At 59.5% G+C, this 14,250-nt stretch overlaps 2 protein-coding genes across 2 annotated transcripts in view; both read right to left on the bottom strand.

Moving 5' to 3' along the window:
* Nucleotides 1-358: 358 nt before the first annotated feature.
* APOE (apolipoprotein E) lies at nt 359-1,890 on the bottom strand. Its single transcript, XM_008049272.1, has 3 exons — nt 1,847-1,890; nt 988-1,053; nt 359-546 (listed from the first exon to the last, which is right to left on the bottom strand). The coding sequence occupies exons 2-3, from the start codon at nt 1,028-1,030 to the stop codon at nt 362-364; spliced, it is 228 nt and encodes a 75-aa protein (XP_008047463.1). The 5' UTR covers nt 1,031-1,053; nt 1,847-1,890; the 3' UTR covers nt 359-361.
* Nucleotides 1,891-4,189: 2,299 nt separating this feature from the next.
* TOMM40 (translocase of outer mitochondrial membrane 40) overlaps nt 4,190-14,250 on the bottom strand; it is an 11,055-nt gene continuing 994 nt past the window's right edge. The window contains exons 2-9 of the mRNA XM_021708151.1: nt 14,051-14,118; nt 13,610-13,702; nt 12,349-12,450; nt 12,161-12,266; nt 6,874-6,996; nt 6,679-6,755; nt 6,458-6,560; nt 4,190-4,832 (exon numbers count right to left, since the gene is read on the bottom strand). Of these exons, the coding sequence (XP_021563826.1) occupies nt 4,693-4,832; nt 6,458-6,560; nt 6,679-6,755; nt 6,874-6,996; nt 12,161-12,266; nt 12,349-12,450; nt 13,610-13,702; nt 14,051-14,118 (812 nt within the window). The 3' untranslated portion in view covers nt 4,190-4,692. The remainder of the gene's footprint in view (nt 4,833-6,457; nt 6,561-6,678; nt 6,756-6,873; nt 6,997-12,160; nt 12,267-12,348; nt 12,451-13,609; nt 13,703-14,050; nt 14,119-14,250) is intronic.

The following is a 14,250-nucleotide window of genomic DNA, read 5'->3' as shown; positions in this document are numbered from 1 at the left end:
ACCGGGAGTTGGAGACCAGCCGGGGCAGCAGGGCGAGCCCCAGTCTCTGCAAGCAATCCCAGGAGGAGCTAGGCGTGGGGGTGCGCCCCTGTGGTCCCGGCTGCACGGGAGGCTGAGGGGGAAGGATCGCCTGAGCCCAGGAGGTCGGGGGCTCCAGAAATGAAAAAAGGAAAAGAAAAAAAGGAGCCGCGGACGGCCGGAGAGAACCGAAGTGGGCGTGGGCGACAGAGAATCCCAGAGCGGCAAAGCCAGGGGTCAGACGCGAGATGGGCCCCCAAGCAAGGCCGGATGACGGGGCAGAGAGAAACCCAGCCTCGCGGAGGTTCGGCTGCCCACCAGGGCTCGCCGCCGGCGTGGGCACTCACGTCAGCTCCTGGGTGACCTGGGAGCTGAGCAGCTCCTCCTGCACCTCATCAGACAGCGTCTGCACCCAGCGCAGGTAATCCCAGAGGCGGCCCAGCGCCGCCTCCCAGGGCTGGCCGCTCTGCCACTCGGCCGGCTTCCGCAGCTCGGTCTCCAGCTCCGGCTCCACGTCGGCCCGGCCTCCTGCGCGGAGCGAGTTCCGGGTGGGTCAGCGGCCTGCTGCCCTGTCGCGGCACACAGGGCCGAGGACAGGGCAGGCGCGCCACCGACCCTCGGGAGCCATGGCGAGCAAGGGAGGGGGTGGCGTTGGCTTGGTCGCTGGGCACGCACTGAGCGGGTGGGCCTCATGCAGGCTGTGCCGGGTCGAGGGAGAAGAGAGGTGGTCCCAGCAGATACTCGTCTAGGGTCCCTTGCTTACCTGACAGCAATGCGTTGGAAACTGTTATAAAACTCCCATTTCATGGACGGGGCAAACAGAGGCCGGGAGAGGCTAAAACCCCTGCTCAGAGCCAGCGGACGTCAGAGAGGCCTCGGACCTGGGCCTCCCCGTCGAGGGGGAGACGGACCAGCAGGAGAAGAGGGCACCCCGGGCCTGAACGGATGGGAGGGGGAGGGGCGGGGTACCTGCCAGGAAGGTGACCAGCAGCACGGCCCACAGAACCTTCATCTTCCCGCCTGCGATTGGGCGGCCTGGGGAGAAACTGTCCATCAACAGCCAGGGAAGGCTCCTCCCCGCCTCGCCCACCCCGGCCCGGCCTTCAACGCCTCGTCCCCTGAGCCGCCTAATCCGCGCACAGACGGGACGGAGCCGCCCCTCGTGGCCTGTTTAACGCCCGCCCCCCGTGACCGTCTCCTGTCTCCTCATCCTCGGGTCAGCCTGCGTTGCCGAAAGTCCGTCTCCCTCTCCCAGGGTTCAAATTCCACCCCACCCCCGCCCTCCCGCAAGTTCCATCTGAGCCCCCAACTGGGCTCTGGAAATTCCAGCTCCGCATTCCTCCTCCTCCCTCCCTCCACATTCTCAGCTCCGACTTCACGTCTAAGCGCCGCTTTCCACTGACGAGCTAACTGACTCCTCATTCAAGCCCTCCAGTTCTCACTTTAAAGGCCTCCCGTCGACGTGCAGCGACCCTGTCGCTGCCCCTGGGCCCCCAGCCAGGAAGATGTGAAGACGGGAGGGGCACCCAGCAGGTGCTCACTAAATCTCAACACCGACTCGGGGGGTCACACTAGGGCTCGTCTCCCGGTTCTTCCTACGGGACTCACTGCACGCCCCCACCTTCTAGCCTGGATGGGACGCCCCCACCGCCCAGCCCTGACTAGGTGCAGTCCCCTGCCCCTGGCCTCACCCCCAGCTCCTGCGTCTGTCGCGACTCGGGAATAGACCCGTCGCCTCCTCTCCCCCACCCGGTCCCCAAGTGGCTCTCCTGAGACTTCGGTCTCCCGAAGGCCGGGGGTTCCCTGTGGTCCCGACTGTGCTTCTCACCGGCTCCGGGGAAACCACGTCCTCCACCTCCGCTGGGTCTGAGTAGGACTCCGGGATCCCAGACTCGTCCGATTATAGGGCTCCCCCAGCCCCGCCCCCTCCCCAGGGCTGGGCCAGCCCCCAGTCACGAGGTGGGCTGTTCCTCCCCCACACACGCACACACACAGCAGGGTGGAGGAAGGAGGTGGGGCTTGGAGGCCTCTTGACCCCCACCTCCCCGGGAGGTGAAGATGACACCTCACCCAGTAATGCAGGCACCCCTCGCCATCCGGGGGGCTGAGGACTGAGGCTACCACCGAGGAATGCCCTGTCTTGCCCCTTGCCTTGCCAGCGGAGGGGTGAATTGCCAAAGAAAGGGGCTGGGGCCCTGGACTCCTGGGTCTGAGGTGGGAGCAGGGGGCTGGATTCCTGGGACCCAGAACGGGGGTCTAGGGGCAGGCAGATATGGGATGGAATTGGTGGGAACAGCGTGATGCCTCTGCTGAGAAAGCCTAGGCTTTGCTGCTGGGTTAGGACTCTCGGACCAGACTGCCAGGCCTTGAGTCCTGGCTCTGCCAGTTGCCAGCTGTGACCTTGGGCAAATGACCTAGCCTCTCCGAGCATCCAGCCTCTTTGCTGCTAGCGATGGGACACAGCCTGGGCACCATAGCGAGACCTCATCTCTACAGAAATTCAGAAAATTAGCCAGGTGTAATGGCGCACGTCAGGAGTCCCAGCTACTTGGGAGGCTGAGGTGGGAGGATCACGGGAGCCCAGATCCTGCCACTGCACCCCAGCCTGATCAACAGAGACCCCCGACTTGGGACAAAAGAACTGGGCCGGCAGCTGCATCTATACCAGTCTGGTGAGACAGCGTGATTCAGCCTCGAGGTGAACTGCAAGGCCACACACACATTCGAGGAGCTGGGCTTCGTTCCTGGCTCGGCCAGGGGTGGGAACACAGGATTCTGTAGGGTCAGGGGAGGCTTGGGAAGTCCCAGCATCAGGCCTGTTTGCTTTGGCCTCAGAGAGTGGGTGAGGTGGCCTCTGCGGGTAACTTGGGGTCAGCTGTACCGGCGGCCTCCCTCCCCATGCCCTGGGTACAGACGAGGTTTCAGTTCCCTTGTCTGGAGAGAGGCAGGGGTGGTGATGGGCATCAGCTGACTTGAGCCCGAGGCTGGCAGAATCCCAACACCTCCTTGTGGGATACAGTGGCCCATCCCCGCCATTCCACCACCACCCAGGAGTCGGCCTGCAGTCCTCCCAAGGCCCAAGAGTCCTTGCACCCAAGCCCTTCTCCCCCTCAGACCCAGGAGTCCATAGTTCCTTAGTGGTTTTGAAGCTTTTGGCCAGGCACGGTGGCTCACACCTATAATCCCGGCACTTTTGGGGAGGCCAAGGCGGGAGGAATGCTTGAGCCCAGGAGTTCAAGACCAGCCTAGACTCTACAAAAAAACATTTTTTAGTTGAAATTTTGCTCTGTCACCCAGGATGGAGTGCAGTGGCACACTCATGGCCACCGCAGCCTCAACCTGCTGGGCTCAGGTGATCTTTCCGCCTCAGCCCTCCAAGTAGCTGTAACTACAGGCGCATGCCACCATGCCCAGCTTATTTTTCGATTTATTGTAGAGACGAGGTCCCAGCAAGTTATCCAAGCTGGTCTTGAACCTCTGAGCTCAGGCAACCCTCTCACCTCTGCCTCTAAAACTGCTAGGATTACAGGCACAAACCACCATGCCCAGCTCCACAAAAAAAAATTCTGAGTCAGAGTCTCACTCTGTCACCCAGACTGGAGTGCAGTGGCTGCTCCGGCCACCGCAGCCTCAACCTGCTGGGCTCCAAGATCCTTCCGCCTCAGCCTTCCGAGTAGCTGAACTACAGGTGTGCACTTCCACGCCCGGCTCATCTTTTGACTTATTGTAGAGACGAGCTCTCACCAAACTCCCCAGGCTGATCTCGAACCCCTGAGCCCAGGCAATCCTCTCATCTCTGCCTCCCAAAGTGCTGGGATTACAGGCTTGAGCCGCCGCTCCCGGCAAAAAATTTCTTAAAAGTTAGCTGAAGCCAGCCGCGGCTCGGCTCGCAGGGACAAAGTCCTCCGCGGCCCCTCTGGCCAGGCCACGCCGGGGCGGTGACCTCAGACCCTGCCCTTCCGGTGGGGGAGGCCTCCTGGCGGGGGATGCAGAGGCCGGCGGTCCGGCCAGGCTCTTCCCCCAGGTGCGCCACCGCGCCGGGGATGCTGCGGCTGCCGCCGCCGCTCGCCCTCCGGCTCCCCCTGCTGGCGGCGGTGGGAAGGCCGGGGCGCGCGGACTGCAGACGCTCAACAAAGGCGACTCTTGGGGAAACCGAGGCCTCCCGTCGCGCTCGGTTTTTTCCATGTGTATTTTTTGTTGTTTTTTGCTTTTTTCTGTAAAATGTCCCGGTTCTTCCATAACTTATAAACATGATTTACGCCGAGGGGGAGACGGGAAAGGGGATGGGCGGGCTGACGGGACGGGGAAGCTCCTCTTGCTGCCACCGGGTTGGCCGGCCCTTCGGAGGACGCGGGCGCCAGGACACTCCTCCCTGAGCTCGTCTGGCCGCCTCTGCCCCGGTGCTCAGAATCCTGCGTGCCCTCGATCCGGAATCCCTGCCGGGACGCCCCAGGCCCACCGGGCATGCTGCCCTGGTGCTCAGAATCCCGGAGCACCCTCGGTTCCAGAATCCCCTCCTCAGCTGCTGGGTGGTGGGCTCCCTCCTTTCCGCTGTCCCCCGCCCCCGAGGAGGGAGGGAAGGGAAGGGGAGGGGGGCTCAGGTCTCCCCTCCAAGGCAGGGGCGTGGAGGTGGGATCTGGAGGAGGAGGGGCGTGGAAGGCGGGGCCAGGGGGCTCAGCCAATGGTGAGGCCAAAGCCACACTGGAACTTGTTCTTGCGGTGGTTCAGGAAGGCCCCGAGTGCCAGCGTCAGGGGCAGCGGCGGGAGCTTCTTCTCCAGCGTGGCGCCCACGATCCAGTTGCTGTCCACGGAGCCTGTGGGCACGCAAGTGAGGTGAGACGTGGTCCGGCTTCCCTCCCTGCCCCGTGCGATCCCGCGCTGGGCCCTCTCAGAGACAGCCACGTGCCAACTGCTATCAGATCCAGGCCATGCTGCTCCCGCCCCCCAGAAACCCCATCTCACCCAGGAGCACTCGGCTCACTTCTCAGTTCGGTGGCCTCTGCCCCCTGGGAAGCTCTCCATGAGTCAGGGCTCCCCCTACCCAGTTCTGCCCATTCTGGGTTGTCAGTCTCGGGGGATAGGTTCTGTCCCCCCAACTGGGAGCCCCATGGAGACAGGGCTGGTCACTGCTGTGTCCCAGCCCCAGTTAGCATAAGGCGGGGCATATGGCCCAAGAGTTTGAGACCACCTCATGCCTACCCCCCCAAAAAAAAGGCCGTGTAAAACCGGGTGTGGTAGTTAGTGCTCACCTGGAGTTCTAGCTACTTGGAAAGGGCTGAGTTAGAAGGATTGGCTGAGCCCAGCAGGTCTAGGTTGTGGTGGCTGTGAGCATGCCACTGCACTCCAGCCTGGGCCACAGAGTGAGACTCAAAAAAAAGAAAGAAAGAAAAAAAAGCAAGCCGGGTGTGGTGGCATGTGCCTGTAATCCCAGCTACTCGGGAGGCTGAGGGGTATGGTGAGCTGTGATGGTGCCACTGCACTCTAGCCTGGGTGAGAGTGAGACTTCAACTCAAAAAACAACAACAAAAATAAATTTCTTCCAGGAATCACCTTCAAGCACAGAGTTGTACTATGGAAAAGGATTAGAACTCACTTAACAGAAGCTAGGAAGTAGGCTGGAACTCAAACCTACCCCCCATAATCGTGGACTGCAGACCAAGGGGTTCAGAGGCTGGTGGGGAAGGTGGACTCCACAAACATATAAATCCTGCCACAAGCCCTGCCCAGGTCTAGACAACGGGTCTTGGGTGGCTTCTTTTTTTTTTTTTTTTAAATTTGAGTTGGAGTCTCACTTAATTGCCCAGGCTGGAGTGCAGTGGCACACTCAGGCCACCCCAGCGTTGACCAGCTGGGCTCCGGTGATCCTTCCACCTCAGCCTTCCAGGTAGCCAGAACTACAGGCGTGCGCTACCATGCCCAGCTAATTTTTTGATTTATTGTAGAGACGAGGTCTCGCCAAGTTGTCTGGGCTGGTCTCAAACCTGTGGGCTCAGGCAATCCACTCACCTCGGCCTCCAAAAGGGCTGGGATTACAAGCTGAGCCACTAAGTCTGGCCTTGGGTGGTTTCTAAACACACAAAACTTGACAGCCACCGAGGTCTGAGAAGACAGACTTAAGAATGGACACCAGGACTAGAGCCAATCGGCCTAGGGGGAAGTTCTGGGTCTAGCTGTGACCACATGGCCTTTGGGAGCCTCAGTTTCAGGCAGATGCTTTCCAGGCTGCCCTCCATTATGCATGAAGAACAAGGGGCTGCGTGCAGAGCGTGGTGGAGAGGTGCATGCCCACCCATGTCCCATTTCCCCTCACCCAGCACCCAGGGAGTCTAGAGGTCCACAAAGCCTGGCACACTGCCCTCTGTCATCGGCCTGGCCCCCACCTACTTGGCACTGAGTCACCTCTTGCCTGTGTCCCTTGTTGGGACACAGAGGCCTTTACCTTTGAAGAGGAGGTTGGCCTTGGGCAGGTCCAGCTGGTACCCGAAGGAGACACTGGTGTCCTGCATCCTTGTGCTGGCCTCAAACTCCACACCCACCTGTAGCTGGAGGAGCCAGGGAGACACACAAGAGTTAGCGGCCCAGTCGCAGTTTCTGGGCACACAGCCCCCAGCAACACCAGCTGCGAAAGCACGCCCTTGAGGCACACCCGGACCAGCTCACCTGGTCACTGGCTTTGTGGTAGTATGTTGCGTGCATGCCCGCCTGGCCCAGTGTTACTGTTGCTAGCCAGTTGTTCACTGGAAGAAAGCAGGGTGGGGGAGAAGGCAGGTTACTAAGGGGACCAGCATCTGGAACCAGGAGTCCAGGCCTCAGCCCCTCCTCCCTCAGACCCAGGAGTCCAGGCCCCAAGCTCACATGTGTATTTCCCAGCTAGAGACATGACGGTGCCCTCCTCCCCAGGCCGCCTGTGGTAGACGAGCTCTCCGCCCAGGGCCAGACAAGGTGTGATGCTCTGGAGGTAGTGGGCTACGAGGATTCCTGCAGGCAAGGTGAAGGTCAGTTTCTACCCAGCCAGGGTACCAGTCAGACTCTCTATTCCAGGAAGCCCTCAAGGCAGCCCCTGCAGGAGGCTTGGGCCTGCCCTCAGGCCTCCAATGCCCACTCCCTGCTCCTAGCGGTTCACACCACCTCGCAGTTCACACAGGCCCTGTGGTGACTGATTTCCTGTAGGACCTCATCTGGTCTACACAAGCCCACGTGGCTGGCATTCATCCGCTACCACTTACAGAGGTCACTGTGACACAGAGGGTGTCACTCCCTCATGGGCACAGTGTCTGTCAGGGGCAGAATCCAGGCCTCTACACCTCCTGAGCCCAGCCTCTGAGCCACTCTGTCACTAGAATAGGCAGGGGGGTGAGCGGTGAGAGCATGCAGCCTGAGTCCAAATCCTACCCCATCACTTGCCAGCTAGGGATGGGGACACGGGTGTCACTTCTGTTAACTTGATTGCACCGGGGTTGTGAAGACTGAGTCCTCGACTGTCACTTGACTGTCACCCGCACTTGTTATGGTGAAGCCCTGGTCTGGGCCCTGCTCCCTCCACAGCAGGGCACGCTCTGAGCCCTGAGGAGTGTTTGCTGACCAAGGGAGCTGCTGGGCTGGGAGCGTGGATGTGCCTTTACCTTGGAAGGTGGCAGAGTACACACCACGGGGGCGATTATACAGGGCGATGAAACACCGGGCAGGGAGAGAGATGAAGGAGAAAACCAGCTGGGCAGGGCGGCTCATGCCTGGAACCAAGCAAGGGGAGGCCGCAGCAGGAAGACTGCTGGAGGCCAGGAGTTCGAGACCAGCCTGGGCAACACAGTGAGATCCCATCTCAACAACAACGCAACTTAAATATAAAGAAAGAGAAAACAAACGACCCATCTGCAGAGATGGGGAAGCAGAACAGATTCCCCAGTTAAGAAATCCCCTCAGACTGAACTGACAGAGATAGGTTCCCAGGTTCAGGCCCGGAAAAGAGCAATGTGTGGGTGGGTGGGGGGGTGGGGGCAGAAAGAGAATCTGGTCAGGACATAGCAGGGGCTCCAAGCTGCTTTCCAGGCGAAGAAAACCAAGGTTCAGGTCCGGGCCCCATGGGCAACAGGCTCTCTGTGGAGCAAGGGAGGACTCTCCCACCTGAGGGCACAGCCAGCTGGGCTGCAGGGGGACAGCCCCCAAGACGGGCCAAGCGGGACCAAGGGCGGCCAAGAGTTCACGGCCAGCGCCTGGTGGTCTCTTCCAGGGAGCCTGGGGTCGGCCCTGCAGGCTCATGCCAGCCACTGTGTACATCTCTTTCCTCCACTGAACAGACAGTACAAATTAACTCCCCGTCTCGGCAAAACTGATGGTCAGTCACCATCACTACCAGTCTGGTTAGTACCATCCACTCGTTCAATCGAGGGGGAAACTGAGGCCCACAGATGGAGAAGTAGTCACCTGGAGCCAGAGACAAAGACTAAAATACAGGACGTGTGGCTTCGGAGCTCTGGGCACTACTGGAACCAAGGCCAGACCCTCGAGCACCTCTCTGGCCACCCCCATTTCCTGGGCCACACCTTGCCTGCTTCTCCACCCGGTCTCCTCTTTAGCGTCCTGTCCCAGTCTCGCCCTCTCCAGGCGACCTCCCATACAGCAGACAGAATATGTCCTTCAAGCCGAAACCAGACTATGTCCACCACCTGCCCAGGCTCCCCAGTGCCCCGGAAAGCTCTTGGCCCCCACAGCTGCCCTGGACGGCTTGGCCCCGGCTTCAAAACAGAGTGACTTCCCCTTCCCATCACAGCCAACCATGCTCACCTCTGGGCTGCCCAGATCCACTGAGCTTTCCTTCCCTTTCTGACCTCAGGCTATGCCCACCGGCCCTTCTGCCAGTGAACCCTTCCCTCTGCTGTCCAGCTAGACATCTGCACCCGAGTGTTTCCTAGACCTGGCTACTTCTCCAGCACGCCCCTGATCAAAGCCACGGTCACTGTGGGGCCTTCACACTCACCCTTGGGGGATGGAGTGGACGAGAACAGAGCAGCCCCCTGGGGACTGTGAGAACCAAAAGTAGATCCTGGTCTCCAGCGAAAGGGCCTCATCTGGAGAGTGAGAAAATCCACCCATTCCCAAGCTGCACCTGTTCCCTCTGCCCCCACCCAGTGCTGCCGGCCTCTGGGGCTGCCTGCAGGCTGCTCTACTCGCTCACAGACCCTGCTCTTCCCTGCCCCACCCCCTGCCACGTACCCCACCCTCCTGAACCCAGTCCTTTCCCACTGTGACTTCTAGATTGTCTATACTGCCTCCCTGTTGCACTGTGAGCTCCATGTGGGCGGGGCTGTGTCTAGACCAGCAGCCCCACTGGGCTCTTCTGCAATGGCTGCAAACACATCCGGTCGTCACAACTTGGGGTGGGGGTGCTACTGGCATCTAGGGGGCAGAGGCCAGGGACAGCCCCAGAGAACAGCCTGGCCAAATGTCAACAGCGCAGCGCTGAGGCTGAGAAACCCCAGACTAGCTTCGTGTATAATTTCCAGCACCGGCGACGGTACCTGGCGCCTCACAGGCGATCAATGAATTGTATTCAGTGACAAGGCACAAACATGGGGCCTAAGAACCCAGCGAGCTCAAAGCCCCACAGAAGGCAAGGGGTCGGGTCTGTGAGAGCAAAGGGAAGGCGGGTCCTGACCGGGTGTCCGAGGAGAGAACAGCAGAGCCCAGGCAGGCGCGCCGTGGGGCAGCACCGGGGCCTCTGGGCATCACCATGCAGCCCTCCCTTCGGAAAGCTGTCCCTGCCTCCAGGTGAGACGGGGCCCCTTGACTGAACTTATCCTGAATGGGATTCCTCAGGATGGCTGGCAAGTTCACAGTAAGAGGGACGGGCCTCCCCCACAGGACACCAGGGCTGCTGAGGCCCATCAGGCCTCCTTCCAAATCCCAGCTCCTCTGCCTTCTAGCCCTGTGATCCTGGACACCTGACTCCACCCTGGGCCTCACTGTCCCCACCTGTGAAACGGGGGTCGCCAGCAGACTCTCTCCTCATGCGGCAGGGTGCCATGGAGACCCAAGCACAGGGCAAGCACTAACTATGCATGAGCCCGTGCCTAAGGTCGAGAAGACAGGCCACCCACTGAATCCTTTCCCGGGAAGTAGTTGCCCATGTGGCAGAAGAGAAGACTGAGGCTCAGGGAGTGGAGCCAACTGGGCTCCAAGTCTGAGCAGCTGGGGGCGAGCGGCTCAGCGCCGACCTGGGCACAGGAGGCCAGTAAGAACAAAGGGGCAGAAGCGTTCCTGGCCTTGGCCCCGGAGACCAATGCTGGGAGCGCAGAGGCGCAGACCGACGAGGGGGCACAAGGAACAGGGTGGGGCCGTGGGGCCGCAGACGAGAGCAGGGCTCTGGCGCATGACTTGCCATGTGCTCGCAAGGCACTTGCCTTCTAGACTTCAGGAAGATGGGGTGGCCCCGACCTCACAAGGGTGGGTGAGGGAGAGGACACAACGTGGTCAGGACCCGACCAGGAGTGAGAGAGGGAAGCAGACCTGCCCTCACCACCGCCCATGCCTTCCTCAAGTGTCTTCTAGTGTGAGAGACTGGGGACAAAGTGAGACCACTCCGGAAGCAAGGTGACATGGTGCAAAGACGGCCACCACTTCAGTCAGGCAGGCCTTTCCCAGGGGGTGACAGGTGTGCTGAGACCCATTCAGCTGCACCAAAAGCAGAGGAAAGAATTCCAAGCAGCAGGAGCAGCACGTGAAAAGGTACTGGGGTAGAAAGACCTCCGTGGTTCCAAGAACTGTCAGAAAAGCTCACAGCCTTAGCTGTGAAGACAGGGTGACACTGCTGGGTGAGCTGGGACAAGAGAGGTTTCTTCCCGGCCCACGAGGCCCCTGCAACAGAGCAAAGGGCCATGGAAGACACAAGCCCAGGTAACCCCCTTGGGTTCCCTCCTGCTGTGGGAGCTTTTCTGGTCTCTCTATAAATCCTGCTTCTCACAAAAAAAGACAAGAAAGACACAAGCCCAGTCACCAGCAACTCCAGCCTTCCAGGTGTTAGGCCACACACCAGGGAGTCACCCAGCCCTTGCCTCAGCCTCCCCATCTAGTCTCCCAGCAAATGTCAGCAGCTTCACCTTCACCACAGCCAGAACCCACCAATTCTTCCGGCCTCCTGTCCCCACAGCAGAAACCTTTTTATTCCTTTCTCCAGTCAGCCCTTGGCATCCTGTGAGAAGCTACTGTCACCGGCCTGCTCAGAACCCTCCAGTCACCCCAGACTCACGCCAGGTAAAGGGCAAAATTCTACAAGCCAAGCCTATGTGACTTGGCCATTAATGATCCTCCCTGATATTCCTTTCAAGGGTCCTGCCTTAGGACCTTTGCACATCCCTCATATGCTCCAGGCTTGTGTCAGTGTTAACTAGGAAGCAAGGCCTTCTTTGGACTCCACCTACCCCTCCCAGGCCCTAGTCTTTCCCGAGGTCATCACTTGACACGTTCATGAACCACTTTACTTGCGTCTCTTCCTGGAACCGAAACTCCCAGAGGGCAGACTTAACTCTCCTTGGATCACCACCTCATTCTCAGTGCCTAGTATACTACGTGCTCAGTAAGTATTTCTTAAATTAATGCACAGAAATCAGAGACAAGACACCGAAGACAAAAGAAAGAACTGAAAGGGAGAGACTAGAAGTACAGACAGAAGCCAGACGGCCCCGCCCCCCACCCAGCCCACCAAGAATTGTCACACGCGGCTGTTTTATCCTCCCCCATTACATGTATTCCCACCCCCGCCCTTGCCTAGCCTGTGATCTGCTCTGAGTCCAAAACCCTAGAGCCCTGCGAGTGCTCGAGTGCTAATCCCCAAAGCAGCCCACCACACACCTGGTGCCATCTCAGCTTTTCCACGAAAGACCTTGTGTAACCTCAACAGCCCTGTCAGTTGCTCAACTTAACAGGTGAGGAAAGGAGGCCCCTGGAGGTGGCAGAGCTTGCCCTGAGTCAGGAAGGACGGCGACAGGGCCGGGGATTGCATTCTCACCCGCTGCGCACGCTGCCTGGTGTTTCATAACCACCTGCCCAGACGGCTTCTCAGACGGTGGAAGAGGAGGGAGGTCCAGGGAAAGGGACGGACTCACTGGCACTGGGCTTGTGGCCGCACTTCAAGGCCTCTGCCTCTTACCTGAACCCACCAGGACGTCTGGGTTCCCCAGGGTGACGGCTGCCGTGAAGTCAGAACCCCGGTACTCCCCGTCCACCTGCCAGTTCACGAACTTTGACTGCTGGGTCTGCGGGGGGAGTGGGGTGTGAGGATGGCCTGGCATGTACAGTGGCTCAGGGGGGGCACAGCAGCCTCTGTTCCCTGCTCACCTGGATGGCCATCTTAGACCTGATACCAGGGACCAGCTGGTGAATGACCTGAGCGTTGAGGCTACCGCTGTTGTCCATGTCACCCACCAGCACGGGAAATGCCTGTGGGGCAGAGAGCAAGGGCAGATGTCAGAGGCCCAGAATCATGGAAGGACGCGAGCCAAGGTGAGACGCCTAGAGTCAAAAAGCCTCAGATGGGGTCCCCTCCTTCACAAAACCTTCTCTGACCACCCAAACTAAGTCAGGCTCCCCCTTGAGGCTTTCACAGGCTTTGGGTTGCCCCATTTCATGTCCACCCCAGAGTGTGATTCTCTGGAAACAGGTCTGTCCCCTGGCCCACTGGACAGAGTCCTGTAGCTGTTTCTTTTTCTTTGAGTAGGAGTCTCACTGTCACCCAGCTGGAGTACAGTGGCATGCTCATGGCTACCGCAGCCTCGACCTGCTGGGCTCAGGAGATCCTTCTGCCTCAGCCTCCTAAGAAGCTGCAACTACAGGCACTTGCCGCCACACCTGGCTAATTTTTTATTTATGGTAGAGACAGATGTCTTGCCAAAGTGCCCAGGCTGATCTTGAACCCATGGACTCAGGCAATCCTCGCCTCCAGCTCCCAAAGGGCTGGGATTACTGGGGTGAGCCACCACACCTGGTCCCTGTGGCTGTTTCAATCAGGATGAAGGCTTGTTGAGCAAATGAATTTAGTGAAGAAACAGGAAGAGACCTAATTCAGCCCCTCCCGCTAACAGCAGACCTCCACAAGGCAGCCTGAGAGGTACTTCTGAGGCATAAGTCCTTCAAATCATTTCATGGCTCTCCAGTGCCCCCTAGAGAAAGATCTAGTGCCTAGCCTGGCATTCAAAGTTCTGCATAACCTACACCCGGCGCTGCCCACTCTGGGTGATGATCACTGTGGGGTCAAGGCTGTGGGGTCACATCCCCAGCACTACCCAGCAGCACAAGGCCAGGCGGAGAGCAGGGGCTTGGGGGATGTTTGCTGGACAAAGGAGTCACGTGGTTCCACAGCACCCAGGAGACAGACACCCACAGCTCCGACCTCCTCCTGACAAAGTCTTCTTGACATTTAGCTACATCTTTTCATGTTTTGTTAGACACAGGATCTCGGCTTTGTTGCCCAGGCTGGTCTCAAGCAATCCTCCTGTCTCAGCCTCCCAAGTGCTGGGACTTACAGGCATGAGCCACCGCACCAGGCTTGGCTGCATATTTGCTAGAAAACACAACGGATAAATGACAAAAGGAAGCTCACCTCTGTGGGACTCAGCTGCTTTGTCCCCACATACGTGACCCCGAAGTGGTAGTTGGACTCCCCGATTGTGCTGAGGGCTACTGTATGGTTCACCTGGAAGGGCAGGGCGGGCTGTGAGACCTGACAGCCCGGCCTGCCCACTGGAGAGGTCAGAGGGAAGGTCTCCGGGCTGGGTGCGGGGTGAAGACGAGGCCTGACTGGATCAGACACTCAAAAGGGATGTGCCGGGGGGAGCCACATACTGGGGCTTCACTTCAGCCCAGATGTTACGGGTGGGGGAGTTACCTCTGGATTCTGAGTCCCCAAACTGAGGAGTCAACTGACACCGTGTCCCTGAGTCTTTTCAAGGAGCCCAGCCCTTCGGGGAGGAGCAAGGGGCTTGCCGGTGCAGGTGCATGGCTGGGATGGCCTCGGGAGGACACAGGCACCAGAAAGGCTCACCTGGAAGTGGTTACTCAACCCTTTGTTGACTGTGAGCTTGACACCTTCCATCTGAGTGGGAAACAGCTCTGGAGAAGAGAGACGCTGTCACGCCCCGCTCTCATCTCTCCCTCCGCTCCCAGCAGAACGAGTCACAAAGCATGCCGACCCGGACAGAGGCAGTGGCGCCTGGCAGGTGGGGCCAGGGCCTCTGACTGCGT

The sequence above is a fragment of the Carlito syrichta genome, unplaced genomic scaffold (assembly GCF_000164805.1).
Source record: "Carlito syrichta isolate Samal-C Ts95f unplaced genomic scaffold, Tarsius_syrichta-2.0.1 Scaffold131215, whole genome shotgun sequence".
Lineage (NCBI taxonomy): Eukaryota > Metazoa > Chordata > Mammalia > Primates > Tarsiidae > Carlito > Carlito syrichta.
Note: the sequence above shows the minus strand (reverse complement) of the source record. Positions and strands in the feature narration are given on the sequence as shown.